We start from the raw sequence: 18,338 nt of genomic DNA, 5'->3' as shown, positions 1-18,338 counted from the left end.
TTATCCATAATTTATCAATACTCAGTATCAATTTTTCAATATTTTTACTCTTAAATAAATTACAATTTTTAAGGTTTTGTTTTTGGTTGAATTGATAAAATTTGTTTATTTTTTCTAATCATATTAGAGTTATAATCTATAATACCATCATGTTTTTTAAGAAAATGAGGAAAAAAAATTAAATATTTGATATTTAAATTTGTTCAACTATCCATTTATTTTAGTAGCAAGAATGATAACAAATATAATCAACAAATTGTATAAAAATTTAAAGAGAGGCAGTTGGGTGAATGTAATAGCTGTTTTACACATGTCAATTTATTCTATACTGTTATTGATAAATTCCAATTCCCGTTTCCATTAACTTTTTAGTAACTTTTGATATTATCCAGTACTATCAGCTTGAATTTGTTTACAAACGTATACTAAATAATTAATTAATATTATTTAAATTTATTCAGTTATTTCATTATCAAGAATGCTAATAAAAATAATCAATGAATTGTTTCAAATTTAAAGAGAGTGGAGTGAAACTAACACCTGTTTTACACACGTTATTTATTTTCCAATTTTTAGTCCTTTAGTTTATTGTTATCTGTAATTCATAATTTGACCAATTTATTGTCCAATGTTTAATTGTCAAATAAATTACTAAACAACTATATGTTACATATGTTTTTTATGCAATTTTGGATAGTACTCAGTACTCCCAACCTAAAATAATTAACCTAAAAATAAAATAGTTGTCCATACTTATCCGTAATTTATCAATACTCAATATCAATTTTTCAATATTTTTACTCTTAAATAATTTACAATTTCTAAGGTTTCGTTTTATTTTCTTTTGTAAAACACTAAAATTTGATTGATTTCATAAAATTTGTTTATTTTTTCTAACTATTTTTGGAATATTTTAGTAGCAAAGACGATAATAAAAATAATCAATGAATTGTATAAGAATTTAAAGAGAGACAGTGGAGTGATTGTATTAGCTGTTTTATTCACGTCAATTTATTCTATACTGTTATTGATAAATTCTATTTTTCTTAGTTTTCCATTATCACATTAACTTTTTAGTAACTTTTGAAATTATCCAGTACTACCAAGTCATAGAAGGAATTTGTGTAGAAACATATACAATTTATATCTATTAAAAAATCTTAAAAATAACTATGTTGGTACTGATTAAAAATTGATATTTATAAAATTAAAATAGCTACTAATAAGTTGGTTAATTAATTGGACAAAAATTGGTAATAAATTGTACGATAACATAAATTTTTAAAATACTTTTTATTAACCAATTTATTTAAAATATTGGCCAAGTTTATATTAGTAGTAATACTAAAAAAAGAATGCAGATATGTAAATAAATGAATATAGTGCGTCATTCCTGTAGTTTCCAAGGTCAAGATATTTAAATATTGTTCTTATATCTGTCGGAAATAATCTTTATTGTTACAATTAAACATCAACAAGTAAAATCTTAGTGATGTTTGTGTTTTCCGGTAATTATATATATTGTGTCCGATTAATATGTTTCAATTAGGAATCAAATCGAGTATCTGAATTAGTCCTGTGCGTTAATTCGAGAGATAAATCCGGGAACGAACGATTAATAAAATCCATGTAACTAGGAAAACGATCATTGATTCTGTGACACATAACGTTCGAAACTGTGCGCAAGTACAAACTTTAAACCAGTGATACTTAATTACCGGACCGGTTACGATCACAAATCCAGCGGAATTTGTTGATTCCGACGCAACAATAACTTTCACTTCGCCGTTCTGTTCCGTCGACGGGGAAACCTTGCCCGAAATTACGGTTTGAGGGCCGACGGATTACGTGGCCGCGTACCCGATCTGTGTGCGGTCACTGGTTTCGAACGCAAAACTGGATCGCAGGATTTCCCGACTGATTTTCCCCGAGTCCTAGACTTTCCAGAGTGTTTTACGACGTCGTACGTGCGCTACCGTCCGATCCGTTCACTCGTTCGCTCATTCACTTTGGGGTCGTGTCGTGGTAATTGAAAAAAAAAAAAAAAAAATGAGTGGTGTCGACGATATCATCAGCTACAAGCGCAAACCCGAGGAGGATTATTACGGGATTCTGGGATGCGACGAGCATTCGTCGGTAAGTGATTTATTGTTTTTCAACTTGTTGCGTTGTTTTTGCGAGTTGTTTAGCTTTGGCGTGTGTCTGACGATGGTGGTTTCTTGGTTGCAGATCGAGCAGATCACGGCCGAATACAAGGTACGCGCGTTGCAGTACCATCCGGACAAGAACGACGGCGACAAGGAAGCCGAACAGAAGTTTCAACAGTTGAAAGTAAGTTTCTTTCGGTGGCGGTTATTTTATTTAACCGTGTGGGAATTTTATTTTATCGATTTAGAATTTTTTTACTCAACTAATAGTATTAAATAGTTTTTAGGAGAACAATTGGCTTTTTTTTATTTTTTTTTAATTATTATTTGACATTTTATAGGACAAATAATATTTTTATTATTTTATTTAAATAAATATTGAGATTTTATAAAAAAAGATATTTTTCAAATGTGTTTTATGTTAACCAAAACATTTTTTAATTTACATTTTTGAAATTTCATTCTTAATTTTCAAAATAATTATTTGTTTAATTAAACAAAATATATTATCTTTCATTCCTACATTTGATATTGTATTTTAATTTTCAAAAATTATTATTTTCCTAATAAAAACTGGTAAAAAAATATAAATAAATTTATCAATATTTATTTATTTATTTTTCTTAATTGACGTATTTCTATTATAAATCATCGATAAATTATTTAGAAAAATATAAAATTTAAATTAAACAAATTTTAATTTTTTATATTCCAGTTAAATTTCAGTTTAAATACAATATTTTCATGTTGATCAAATTAATGCATTTTCATATTTTTTCTTAATTGGCATTTTATAAAATGATATATTATTAACTTTTATAATTTTGTTTTTATTTATGATATTTACAATATTAATTTTTCATATATTTTTTCTCAACTTTTTTAAACAATTTCTGGGAGGAAAGTGTTAATTTTATATATTTTTAATTATTATTTGATATTTTATTTGATAAAGAATTATTTTTTATCGTTTTATTAAAGAAAATATTATTAGTTGATAATAATTTTTAAAATTTAAGTTTTCATTCTTAATTTATTATTTCTAAATAATTTTCATACTTTTTTTCATACTATTAGTTACATTTTGATAGGACGATATTCGATATTGAGTTTTAATTTTCCAAATTTAACAATATTTATTTATTTATTTATTTATTTTTGTTGATTGGGATATTTTAATAAAAATCTTTGTTAATTTTTTTAAGAAAAATATAAAATTTAGATTAAATAAATTTTACAAATTTAATTTTTTATATAACTAAGACAATTATTATTAATGGTTAATTGAAACTTACAAATTAACAGGCTTATTTTTCATATTTAAGACATTAAAAGAAGAAAATATATTAATATATCAATTATTCAAAATTCAAATTTTAGTCTGTATAAAATTTTTCACATTGATCATTTTTTTTTATTTTTTATATCTTTCCTTAATTTTATCAATTAAGTAAAGCCGCAACATTAATTTATATTAAATTAATCAAATGATTTTAATAGATTATTTTATTTATCATATATTTTTCTTCAAATTGTTGTTTCTAGATAAAATTACAAATCTAATAGTATTAAATATTTTTTTTCTATTATTAAATCATTATTTAATATTTCATGTGATAAAAAATATTTTTTCATTTCATTTAATTAACTAAAACAATCATTAGTTGTTATAAAATATTTTTAATTAATTTTTCAAATTTATGTTTATTTAAATATTTTATATTAATCTTAATTTATTGTTATTTCGAAAATATTTACAAAATCATAAAATGCAAAAAATTAATACGTAATTTTAAATTTTTTAAACAAAATATGATATTTCTCTGTGTTACTTTATTGTTATTAAATACGTTTTAGAAGGACGATATTCGATATTGCAGTTTAATGTTCTAAACTTGTTTATATTTATTATTAGTTTCCTAATAAATATGGTTAAAAAACACTAAATTTAATATTATTTATTTTTGTTAATTGATATATTTCTATTATAAATCTTACTCCTAAAATATTTTGAAAAATATAAAATTTAAATTAAACTAATTTTACAATTTTAATGTTTTGTAATCTTAAAAATAATTCTATGTACAATATTAATTGAAAATGTAAAATAATTTTAAAATTTTAATTTTTTTTAATCCTAAAAAAATAATTTTATGTAAAATATTAATTGAAAATGTAAATTTATTTTTAATATTTAAGAAATAAAAAAATATGGCAATTATTCAAAATTCTCATTTTTTGTCTTAACTTATTGTTGTTTCTAGATAATCTTTACAATCTATTAAGATAAATGCGAGCAAGTATAAATAACTAAGACATTTTTTAAACAAAATATATTTTTACTCAATATTACTTTATTATTACTAAATATGTTTTAGAAAGACAACATACAAAAAATTGTAGAAATCCGCTGAATTTAAATTTATAATTATTTAAGTGTATATTATAAATATTTGTTAAAATTGTTAGAGAAATGGTAAGTTAAACTAATTTCTACAAGTTCATAATATTATTAATTAAGTGAAATTTAATTATTGATTTAAAATTTAGGTTTATTTTTATTATTTAAGATATTATTTTAAACTTGTATTGCTTTATATTTTACTATAATTTTATTATTGTTATTATTATTATTATTTGTTTCATTTTTTTCAAAACAAATTATACATATACAGGGTGACACACCAAACTTATGCACTAAAAGTTTATGGATAATGGAAGTAGGTATTGATTTAAAATTTTTAAAGCAGCTATAACTTACTTTGAATTACTTTTCCAATTTGTTTTGAACAAAATTACATTTCTGGTGACATGAACTTTGTTACCTTTAATAGAATACTCTGTATATTTTTGGATTACACATCCTATACCTAAATCATGTAGTTTTTGAGTTTCCAAGTTTTTCCAAACATTTTGATAGATTGGTGGACTAACCAAAATGTCTGTCAAGTTATCAATTTTCATTTATTTTTAATTTCTGGAACGTGGAGACAATATAGAGTTTACAATACTCTAGTATCTTGTTTATTTCTGAATTGTCTTCTTATACCCCAATTACTCTGAAAAAATGTAAAAGAAAATTTCCAAAAAGTTGAAATTCGTCAAAAATAAGAATATTTCTTACAATTCCAATTATAATATTCCTTTCCAAGCTTTCTGAATTCGGAAAATTGTAATAATTACTTAATTTTGAAATACTTGGATTTTCGTGACACCATTACCCATTAAACCAAAATATTTCATGTATATTTGGAACCGATACTGTGAATGTCGAGATCCAAAATCGACGAAGACACTGAATTATTTATCAACAGCGAGTTGTACACCTTCAGAATAAGTAGATCACAAACAACCTAAACAAACAAATACCCCTAAAACTACAGTTTGCGAACACGTACGTAATGAACACGGATCAGAGAAATCTGGTTTACCTATTCAATCTATTCTATTTCATCGCCCTGCAATCCAATACCGAGGTTGTAGACCCGTATATTCGAGAAAATCTAATTAACGGTGTAAACAAAGGTTTCAGTTTCAGGAAGATGATTTCGTATTGATAAAGTAAATTTTACCTTCGCTTTGTGTGTATGATTACAACATTAACTAAGTGAATAACTTACAGTACACTTTGTGGTTCCGTCGATACTTGCCTCAATTTGTGTGTGTGGGTGGGTGGAATAAAATTTCATTGCAGTCACATTGATTTTCCAGCCTGATTAGTGTTTGTCTTTCAAAAACTATCAAACAATTAGGGCTTATGTTCCTTTATCAAACCGCAGGGCCATAAATAACAAATTCAACATTAGTCGTTACAAATTAATATCTTTGATTACTCACGTTATCGATTGGCTTCTGACCCTTTCATTATAATAAAATTTATGAGTATATATTTTTGTGTCGAACACTAAATGAGAGTTTATTTTGTTCAGCCATATAAAAGTAATAAAACAAATATGAAGCTTTCTTTGTTGCACTTTGTGTTGTTGATATAACTTCAAGCATTTGACTTCTCCATTTTGGAAGTCGTATAAACGCTTTTCCGCCTGATTTATTCTAGTGGGGGCCGCCTTCGAACTCATTGTTATCGGGCTGCAAAAACTCTCATAAAATTTATTGTTGGAACCTACGTTTTGCCAGATATATTAAATGTTTCTCGCAATTCTGCAATACAATTTTTTATTGTTGCCCCGTGCATTATTTATCCGGAGAGTCATTAAAAGTTTCCACGTTGAAATATTGAAGTTGGACGTTCCTGGCCATTACTGTAATTGTATAAGTGGGGCCTCCATTACTACATTTTTAAATTAAAGTTTTACGTCAGAAAACTTTTAACATCCTTTCATAGAGGGTAAACAAATATATTAAAAAAAAAACAGATTACATGTCCCACGATGTTTGCCCTTGCCATAAATTATATTATAAAAATATATATGAAATAAACGGACATTTTTATTTCTTTTTATCCACAACGCACAAAAAGAACTGAATGGGAGAGTTTTAATTGAAACACATAATGCATCAAATCTTCTTTTCTGATTTTACTGATGACGTCCAAATTAAACAAGAGAATCGCGGGGAAAGTCGGGATTATGAGTTCATTCATATTCATTTTACACTTCAGATAAATGAAAACGCGTTTTTACTGGAATTGTTCGTTTTCCATTAAATGGAATTGTCGGAGATTAAGCGATATTCACTACCGACATGTTGTGACTGACATCTATTAGTCGTGTTCAATACAATATATATATATATATATATATATATATATATATATATATATATATATATGGCATAGAGTTGACCAGAAAAATAGTATACATTACTATTTAATGTTAATTGGGAAAAGTACAGCTCTAATTAATTTTTTTTTAATTTTATTTAAAATAATTATAACATATCTTGATATCTTGTTGCAATTCATTTCTGTTCAAAATAATTTCTACTTAAATTAACTCTTGGTGCGACACGATGGATGGTAAATTTAAGATCTTCCTGGTACTGCCTCAATATACAGTATTGGCAGAAACTCGAGGAACTTTTTTACATTCAAATATTTTTTATCCTGGTTATTATCTTCAAAAAAAAAATGTATATTGAAAATTAACTAACAATTACATAGTTAAACAATAAAAAGAAATAAATTTCTTAATTTTACTGATGATTATTTGTTTTGGGTTGGCAAAAAGTAAAGCAACTTATGCTAATTAAAGTTTGATTACTACAAATAATTTCTTTAGTTAGTATTTTCATTAAATCTACAGTAACATATTGTAAAATGTCCATTATTATGAATAACCGTGAATATATCTTACTGATTACTGTACTCCTTGCGTCTTATTTTGTTATTCATTATCTCCCATAACTTTTAAATGTAGTTTAGATAGGGAAATTTACATGGCCAGTTCATAACATTATTTTTTTCCCTTAAAAGCCACTGCTTTAAATATTTTGAAGTGTGCTTCGGGTCATTATCTTGTTGAAAATAATGTTTTGACATTTTTTACCTGAATACGGTACCAAGTTGTTCCTCAATAGTTTTTTATACATAAAACGATCCATGATACTCTCTATTCAAAGTAGAGGAGCCATTCCAAATCCCGAAATTCAGCCTCATACCATTACCGACCTGTCGCCGTGTTTAACAGTGAGTATGGTAAACTTTCAGTTAAACTTTTCATGAAGGTCGTCTTACATATAAAATTCCATCACTGCAAACCAGATTAAACTTGATCTCATCATTCCAGATCGCTCGTTTCCAATCATTTAAAGTCCAGTGTAAAAGGGACCTGGTAAATACAACTCTGGTTTTTTTGTGTGGCCTTCTCGCATGAAGACCTTGTAGTAATCTATCTCTTACGACACTTGAAGAAACATTAATTCCAAGTTGTCTCTCAAATAGACCTTGTATTTTGCTGGAACTGAGAAAATGATCTTTTTTGAAGTAGGATAAAATTATCCTGAAACTTGTTGGTTTTTCTTGGTCTTCTAGTTTTATTTTTTCTTTCCACATCAGCAAATCTTCAGATCCACTAGATTGAAAGAAGGATATAATTCGTGATTTTCTCTATCAACTTCTCAGCAAACATTTGCTAGGTGTTGTACGAAGCTAAAAGATAAATCGAAGGTAATGCCTAAATTTTCAAAAGATTCTACTTTCCTGATATTCACACTTCCAGTTGTGTAGTTCCCAGTAACAGAATGGATATTTCTGGAGAAGAACATAAAATAACATTTATTAACATTCAGTACTATTATAGTTTGTTGACTTTACATCAATTCGAAATACGCACAAGATTATTCCGAAGTAAATCTGTCACAGGAATCCTTGACACCATTGTAAATTTTGACATCATCAGCATAGGCGAGTGCAGGATACTTTAACTTAGATAGTAAGTCATTAATGAGAGTTTGAAAAGAGGAGCAGCGAGGTTGGATCCTTATGGTACTCCAGAATACCTATTATACTTTGAGGAAAAAAGCCTTGGAAAAAATATTTTTTGAGGTAGAATTCCAAGAGTGTAATGACTTGAGGTGAAAGACAGAATGAATTAAGTTTTTACAACAAGTTATGGTTAATTTTGTCAAAAGCCTTTGACAGCTCAGTGTAAATGCAATCAATATGTGACTATTATAACATAGTGGGAATACCAGATAATGGATTCACGTTCAATTCTATATGTGAGTCGCTATGTCTTAAATGCTTTTGATACAGATAGTTTGGAGTCAAAAAACATACCCTTGAGCATGAATAAAGTAAGGAAATTCAAACATTGCCGAATTTCTGGAACAACGCACACCGATGCACTTATTGACTTTGAGAGACAGTCTATTCATGTGCACCAAGTCACAATATTTTAAATGTTGTATTGCTGACAATTGTCGTGAGACTTAATTTAAATAAATATTTAAACAACATAAAAACCTAATGTGTTGTGTGTTGATGAATAATTTATACACAACTATTTTGTTGGATACTTTTTGTTCTTTATAATCATTATATATACATTATATATAATGTAACATAGTTTACAAATTTTAAAAAAATGTATCTATTGTAGATTATGATTTTCGAAAATTATAATTATTGATTGATTTCCGGAATGTCAGTTTCCGGAGTTGCTTTGAATAACTTGACATCTAATTGACCTATTTGGGTAAACAAGCATTCCAGACTAATCAATATTATATGACTTTCATTCATATAGTTTTGAGATTCATCCAGTAGTTTAGATGCCAGTGAGAAAAAGGCAGAAGAAATGAAAAAATCATCAAAAACCTGAATTTAGATCGACTAATATAAAATTCATAACTTCATAATCTGTTGTTCGATTTTCATCTTCTACTACTCTCAGGATAATAAATGAGTTTTAAGTATCGATTTTTGATCTAAAAAATCGTTTAACTTATTAAAATCGCTGGTTTCTGAACTGCTGGACCAATCTCAAAATTATATAAATGAAAATTGGAGCATATCCATTTAACTTTAATTTGAATGCTTGTTTAAACAAATCACTCAATTAGATCTTGAGTTATAATCAAAAATGTCGGAGCAACTCCAAAAATGGACAATAAAAAAATCAAAAATTTATTTAACGAACAATCTTTTAAAATTAAATTCTACTGCTCTTTAATTGATAACCACAATTCATCTAAATTTGATGTTTTTGGTATTCCAATTGAAACTTCCATAAGTTCCAATTGGATTTAGATTCGTACTTTATGCTCACCAATCCAGAATTTCAACATGATGTTTTAAATAATTATGAACAACTCTGGACGCATATCTCGGGTCAGTATCACGCACAAAATTCGATGTAATTAAAATTATCGTTGGCAAGTGGTTCCATTACATCTCTTAAGATATTACTAATAATTTTTTGTAATGGTACTATACCACTTCAAGGAACCCCAAGCCATAACTTTTCCTCCACCATATTTCAAAATGATTGTAGTATTTGTAGGGATCAATTTTTTCTTTAAAGGAAGACGAAGTCAAAATTCTGAAGGATAATTTATATATTTTTGAGTAAATTTTAGTCTTGTTCGAATATTATTTTTTAAAACTAATGATTTCTTTACTGGAATTTATGTCAATAAAAGGGCTTGGTTTTTTGAACATGAAAGTAAGTTATTTAATAAAATAATTTATAAATAAATATTAAGAGACAGAGAGAGAATAAATTCTAACTATTAAGAGTATTGTTCGACAGTGGTAAAAAATATAAATATATTTCAATGTGGTATTTTTGAGGTCAATCAAATCAGACTAATAAGTGAATGTAAAGTAACATTGCCATCATTTTTAAGATGTGTGACAAAAATTAAAAAAAACGCTTAGAATATTTCACAAAAGGATTTATTTCAAAATTTGTTCAGTAACATTTTACAATTATAATTATTGATTTAATGTGCTATTTCTTTGGCCACCAATGTATTTCAAATATTACTCCATTGCAGACATAACAAAATTTTAATTATGAAACTATACACAATTATTTTATGAAATTTCAGTTTCATAAAAATTGTATAATCAATTTTACATGCTCTAATGAACCAGATACCTGTTTTATATACAGTTAAAATATATATTTTATAAAATTGCTTTTACATTGATTAAAGGTCTAATTAAATTTTTGCCATTTAATATAATTATGCATTAAATTAGTTAGTTTAAAAACTAAAAGGGTATTTCATGAAAATTAATTTATCGAAAGGGTCAAAGTGAAATGTGTCCATTTAACTAACCGGGTTACTTCCATATTCACATTTTATACCACGCTGAAACTCACAAACTGTACGACAAAATAAAAAGTCACATATCAGACCAGCTCCTTTGCATAATCAAGTTTTCACCCCATTTGAATAATTTAGTGTCGGTAATGTTTGCACTTTCAGAGCCGGTTTATCGAATTGTGACTTATGTGCTTTATCAATTTGACATGGAAATCTTAATATGTTCAACATAAAAATCGTGGTAAATTAAATTTTCTGTTTCGATAACACGTTCCTTTCATTAGGCCAAGAAGTGACTGTATAATTCGCAACGATGCAGTTCCAAATTTAGAACAATGGGAGGCCCGTTTGCTCTCTGTAGACGAGAGTCCTATTTTAAATCAAAAGGTCCACTTGGAACAAACGCAAGACTGCACTTTGTCAAAGGAAAATCGATTCTTGAACAAATAACGTACAGACAACGAACTTATTTCCTTTGCATTCAAATTTACTGCTGACATCATCGTGGAATTTCTCTAATAAAATACCAACAAAATAAAATTATAAAAAAGGAACTGGGAAGAGCAATTTATCAGATTACATCCGACGTTCCCGCTTATCACAATATTGCTGCAGCCAATTACATAATACCAGAAACCGAAAAGAAACCAGAAAACAACAAAGTTATCACAATAGAGAGGCCGACTTATGATTATAACGGGAAATAAAGGTCGGAGGTTGCCGGGTATTAATTTGAATAATGGCTCAGAAAATAAATCCCGCTTTGATTAATTTGGTAATGGTTTCAGCTGTCTGTCGTAGCTAATTAGCCGAGATTTAATTAAATTGGTGCTATTAAGCGGCGAAAAAAAATTGAAAATTGTTCATAATTGGAAAAGTTTTTATATTGTTCTTTAAATGAATTTGTAATTGGGCCAGGGGAGCTCGATGATAAACTTTTCTGGCTTTGTTTCGAGGCTTGGAAATAAGACTTCCTTCCATTGTATTTTTCTTAATTGAGGCATGAATAAACGTTTTTCCATATTTTTACAGGAGGCCAAAGAAATACTATGCGATCCAGAGAAAAAGGCTAACTACGATAAGTGGAGGAACAGTGGAATAGCCATGAGCTACAAACAATGGGTAGGAATGAAGGAACATGTCCAACAGGTACGTTAGCATCAATTAAAATTGTAATTAATTTCGCAGGGCGTGGCAACGTGTTTAAAATTGGAAAAACTACGTAAAGTTAACAAGTTTGTATGTGGCCAAGGATGTTAACAGCGGTTAAAGTAAGTTTCATTCTAGTTTAATGGGCCCCATTTTAACGATCACGTTAGCACTTAAAGTGATCATTTTCCGGCTATTAGCAGTAAGCACGTTCCTTGCTCGAATTTTCAATGACGCGTTTCCATTAGCCATAAATGAAATTCGAAATTGTCTCTATGTGACACGAAACCAAAAACGGAAAATTCGAGTAATCGTGATTTTTTTTAATTTACTGCTGAATCTGCCTACTGCTCACTGTGTTTAATCGTTTTACTTCTATCTTATGAGTTGGAAGTGTCGAAAGCTTCAGGCATTAAAAATGAGGGAACCATATACTCATTAAAGAATATAATATAAATTCTTGTCATTTTTATACAATATATTTTAAGACACATTAAAAATAGGAGGATCTGTGTTTCCATTAAAGAGAATATGAATTTATATCTTTCGTTTTTATTTGGTACATTTGAAAACACATTAAAAATGAGAGAAGTTGTATTCTCATTAAAGAGAATATAAATTCTTGTCATTCATTTTTATACAATATATTTTAAAATGCATTATACATGAGATGATTTATGTTTTCATTATATATATAGTATATAAATTTTTGTCATTTTTATACAATATATTTTACAACACATTAAAAATGAGAGAATCTGTATTTTCATTAAAGAGATTACAAATTTATGTCATTCGTTTTTAAATGGTACATTTTAAAACTCATTAAAAGTGAGAGAAGTTGTGTTCTCATTAAAGAGAATATAAATGCTTATCATTCATTTTTATACAATTCAATTTAAGACATCTTAAAAAGGGAAATAAATTATATATATATATATATATATATATATATATATATATATATATATATATATATATATATATATATATATTTTAAAACGCATTAAAAATGGGAGAATCTATGTTCTCATTAAATAGTAAATAAATTCTTGTCATTTTTATACATATATATTTTAAGACACATTAAAAATAGGAGAATCTATATTTTCATTAAAGATAATATAAATATGTCTTTCGTTTTTAGGCGGTACATTTTAAAATATATTAAGTTTTTCATTAAGGGGAATATAAATTCTTGTCATTTTTATACAATATATTACTGCTGAATCTGTCTCACAGATTTTAATCGTTTTACTTTCAACTTATGAGTTAGAAGTGTCGAAAGCTTCAGGCACATGCAGTAATCACAATAAACAAAACAAAACCGTGGCATTGTATTAAAGGAACAAAATCATCAATTGTTTCCCAGTCTGGAGATAACATTACATAATAATAGCGCATACATTCTGTTTGCACAATACTCATTCTGGTAGAACTCACACACTCGGTACATAGCTTGCACGAGAGTTATCCAACCATGGGATCGATATAGTGCCTCGCCACGAGGGAAAATAATGTAGGTTAAAAGCACCTTTGAATATGGTTTTATTGATGTCACCGAGAGTATCTGCAAACTAACTCAAAACTGTGTTTACACGATGCTCAGTTGACACGTTCAGATAACGATTCGCTGGAAACGGGACCCATATAAACGTTGCTGTTTTGTCTCGAGGGTTGGCAAAGCACAAAGTTATTAAACTCTCGCCAATTAATAGTTATTACGCGGCGCCTCTTTTGAAGTCGATAATTTGAATTTCCTTTATTAGATGGATTTTCAAATATTTTGAATATTTTTTATTTTAACCTGTATAAACCGTCAGTATATTAAATTTTTTTTATTTTTTTGAATTATCTGTATTAAAGAGAATATAAATTTATGTGAGAGAAGTTGTGTTCTCATTAAAGAGAATACACATTTTTGTTATTAATTTTTATACAATATATTTTAAGACGCATTAAAAATGAGAGAATTTATTTTCTCGTTAAAGAGTCTTTTTGTCATTTTTATACAATATATTTTAAGACACATAAAAAATAGGAGAATCTGTATTTTCATTAAAGATAATATAAATTTGTCTTTTGTTTTTAGATGGTTCATTTTAGAACACATTAAAAGTGAGAATGTCTTTTCATTAAAGAGAATATAAATTCTTGTCATTCATTCTTATACAATTCTATTTAAGAGATATTAAAAAAAGATGTATATGTATTTTTATTAAAGAGAATATAAATTCTTGTTATTCATTTTTATACAATATATTTTAAAACACATTAAAAATGAGAGAATTTATGTTCTCATTAAAGAGTATATAAATTCTTGTCATTTTTATACAATATATTTTAAGAGACATTAAAAAGAGGAGAATCTGTATTTTCATTAAAAAATATAAATTTATGTCTTGTTTTAAAGATAATATAAATGCCTTATCATTTATTCTTATACAATTCAAATTAAGACGCATTAAAAAAAGAAGTATTTGTGATCTCATTAAAGAGAATATAAATTTTTGTTAGTCATTTTTAAACAATATATTTTAAAACGTATTAAAAATAAAAGAATCTATGTTCTCATTAAAAAGTATATAAATTCTTGTAATTTTTATACAATATATTTTAAGACACATTAAAAATAGGAGAATTTTCATTAAAGAGAATAAAAATTTATGTCTTTCATTTTTATACGGTACATTTTAAAATACATTAAAAGTGAGGGAGGTTGTGTTTTTTAAAGAGAATATAAATGATTATCATTCATTCTTATACAATTCAATTTAATATATATTAAAAAAGTATGTATTCTCATTAAAGAGAATATAGATTCTAGAAAAGATATTTGATTTCAAAAATCTTGCACCTCGATAAATTTAATTTAAAATTAACATTTTTTGTTATTATATTATACCCATTATTAGACTTCACATCTGTAAAGAACCCCTAAAGGGTTTATCAAAATAGAGAATTATTAAGTTGTAGCAGAATAGCTTCTTCATCAACAAACATTATTATTAAAATTGATAATAATGCAATATAAATAAACAATTTAATTTTGTATGTCGTATTTCCACCCCTGCATTTATTCGCCTGTGTGTGTTTCTTATTAGATTATCAATAAATTCTTGAGGGATATTCTTCTCATGCGAGGATTTAAATGGTGTCAAATTAGTCTGCATAAGCAATTCCATATATGCCCAATTGGATTCGTACCCGAGGAAAATGATGGTCACTCCATTCTATTAATTTCAAGTTCTCCCAGAGCACTGGGGTTTGATGTGGGAGAGCATTGTCGTCGATAAATACGAAATGCAACATAAGATCTATGGAAATTTGTCCAGGCATTGTGAACATGTTCCAAAGCAGTTCTTCTTCCATACTTTATTCCATCACAAAGTATGACACACTCACGGTGCACTGTAGCTCCATTTCTATTCTTTTTTTATCCGAAAACCTTTGACCATTGAGTCAAATTGAACCTTGATATTCTTCTCTTCTTCCAACAGTTAAAAACCTATTTCTCATAAACATTTGCATTATGTATTTATTTCGGTTGGCATTTGCATCCTTGGACGTCCGTTTTGAGCTCTAAGAATGGTTCTCGTGACTGTATTGTGACAAATGTTTAAACTAAGAGCAATTTGCTTATGTGCCAAACCTTCCCAATAAAGAAAATTATATTTTTATAAGAATTTCATTAGTTAATGGCATTTTTATTACTTTGGAACTTTATTAAATACTTGTTTTTGATTAAAATTGTGATCAGAATGAAATTCTTGGCATTTATTGCTGCCTCTTAATATGTTTGATACAAAACAGTTAAAGTTATACTGCCAGAATTAAATTTAAAAAAGTTAATTCATGATTTACAGGGTGGTGCAATACTTTTGAAACTGAGTTTAGTTTTCTTAGAAGTTCAGAATTTCTGTTGTTGATGAAATTTTGTTTAATTTATATAAAAAATTACTTTATTCGTTTATTAAAAGTATTAAAGGATAAGCCGTTCCTTTATTTATACATAGAAGAATTGTTCCATTCCTTTGATCATGTGTTCATATTAAAATTGCTTTGAATTATTTCGTCCATGTGCAACATGCAAACACCCGACTCCATCAATAATCCATCAGTAATCTACCCACTCGAATCGTTTTCATTATGCATCGGTTTCGACTTGGAGGACGACTTGATGAACGTTTCCACTTGATTAATTACTCTCCGCTTTATTAAGTTCCCTTCGAATCCACTTAAATTTATTAATCTCGTCGAATTCTATTTTAGTCTATGCACTGGACAACACCGAAAACCAAGGACCGCATGTTGGAGTCTGGCGGCAACTCCGGCCCGTCCAGCTTGGGCGCCAGCGGCGTCTCAGCCGCCCACCGCCGGGCGTCCGAGGGCGGCGCCAACCTGCACTGGGGCGGACGCGGAGCCGGCTCGGCCTGGGGATCGGACGCACCCAGCGAGGTTGTCAATAAGTTCAGAAATTACGAAATCTAAACAGATCGCTATCATCTCGATGTTGAGTGTTTGTATTTATGTGGTTCCCCCGTTTTTAGTTCGTTTTTTAGTCGGTGCTTGGAATAACCGATCGGTTTTGTCGGACAATGATTGTAATTCAGTACAGTGTGTCGCAGGCTATATTATTTATTATCATTTTTTAATTCACAAGGCCTAGAATCTCACAGTGATCGCACGGCCAAATGCAAAATTTTTATTGGATATTCCAAGCACACACACCTGTTTCTTTTTGGTATGTGAGACGTTCCTTCCGAATTTTATTGTAATGACCACCTATGGTATTGCAAATTGCAATGACATATCAAAATTTCAATTTTTGGAACTAACGACTTAGTGTCCTCACTAATTTACGTAAATTATAACAAAAGACAATCTATCTTTCTTATTATTTTAACAAATGAATATATTTTCATATATCTAACATTCTATTTATACATTTAAAAATGTGATATTAGTTCATTAATGGTTTATTGGCTACATTAATCAGCTGAAGTGTATTTCAGGAAGTGCATGTTTCACTTTTGTGTGGTTGTGAATTGATTTTCAGAACCTTTTGAATAATTAATTGGTACCAGAATTGATTGATTGTCGAGACGTGCAACTCCACAACTATACTTTCACAGCTGACGTGTAAGTTTAAGCAATTGTCTTAATAAATTTGTATTTACAATTCAAAAATTTGCATTTTACAGGGTATTACAATTTTTAAGTATTGTGTTGGAATTTATGTTTGTTCACGAGAAGTCTGAGCAGTTATCATTCCTAGGTTTGCATTCTGTAAATATATTATTATATGCTATTGCAACTTAGCAAAATAATTAACTTTTAGACCTTAAATCCATCTGAACACTGATGGATTTTAGATCTCTTCATCCCTGGATAATATATGTATCTAACTGTATGTTCAGATATTGAAATGACCAAACCTTCATAGCACGGTTACCCTTTCTTGCCTGATATGTTGTATGCTGCCCCTGTAGCTGAAGATTTTAACAATGTTGAATCGGATGAATGTTAAAATTCTTAAAATTTTCGGTTTGGGTGCAAATTTTGTAGACTCCTTGTTTTCGCATTAACTGTCCTACCAGGGTAAATGCACAAGTCCACTACCCTATACACACATATTTTGATATATGTTATATAAATGTATTATACAATAATTTTACCTACTGTTATAACTACATGAATATACATATTTATAAATGTTTGAAGATAATAAATCTATATGTTATACAGATAGTTTTTATTTTTAATAGAATCCTTTATAGTTTAGATTTAATTCAGCGTTTAGATTAGTAAAAAAAAGTAGCATAGATTTTATTTAACTAATTGCTCTTTTTCACTATTCATTTTCCTTCATTTAAAAGCAATAAAATGAACATGTTACTTTGGCTGACAACTTAATTTAATGATTATTCCACTTCACGTAACTTCAAAAAGATTGAATAATCGGATTTAATATTTTCCGCCGCTTAAAATTGTTCTTTGACTTCCTTTATGACCCAAATATACAATACGATTTCCCCAGGTTTATGAAATCCGGGTTTCTCTACTTAGACTGTAATACAATGACTGTGGAAGATATTAAGTAGTCTCTTGTAAAACTTGTTCTCTCTTTGTTTTCACTTCTAACAACCTAAATGTTAAATTTCCTTAATTCTTATGTAAACCATTTAAGGTAGGTTACTTAAAAATTAAATTTTAAATGGTTAAAATACTGTTCTGCACGCAACCCTTGAAACTCTTGAATAAACACTTATATTCCTTGTAAACTATAATTCATATCCCACTCAG

The 18,338-nt window shown here is 28.0% G+C and overlaps 1 protein-coding gene across 6 annotated transcripts in view; it reads left to right on the top strand.

The window, feature by feature from the left end:
* Positions 1 to 1,532: 1,532 nt before the first annotated feature.
* LOC109598532 (J domain-containing protein) overlaps positions 1,533 to 18,338 on the top strand; it is a 21,396-nt gene continuing 4,590 nt past the window's right edge. For 2 of the 6 annotated variants that reach the window (XR_007547624.1, XM_020014445.2), the window contains exons 1-4: positions 1,533 to 2,136; positions 2,230 to 2,331; positions 11,916 to 12,032; positions 16,305 to 16,490. Coding sequence is in view for 2 of the 6 variants with exons in the window: in XM_020014445.2 (XP_019870004.1) it covers positions 2,050 to 2,136; positions 2,230 to 2,331; positions 11,916 to 12,032; positions 16,305 to 16,490 (492 nt within the window). In the remaining 4 variants the exon portion in view is untranslated. Of the gene's footprint in view, positions 2,137 to 2,229; positions 2,332 to 11,915; positions 12,033 to 16,304; positions 17,780 to 18,338 lie in introns of those variants that run through there. The other 4 variants (XR_007547626.1, XR_007547625.1, XR_002191492.2 and 1 more) reach the window with 4 other exon arrangements.

This window comes from Aethina tumida, chromosome 3 (assembly GCF_024364675.1).
Source record: "Aethina tumida isolate Nest 87 chromosome 3, icAetTumi1.1, whole genome shotgun sequence".
Classification (NCBI taxonomy): domain Eukaryota; kingdom Metazoa; phylum Arthropoda; class Insecta; order Coleoptera; family Nitidulidae; genus Aethina; species Aethina tumida.
This window is presented reverse-complemented; position numbering and strand designations above follow the sequence as displayed.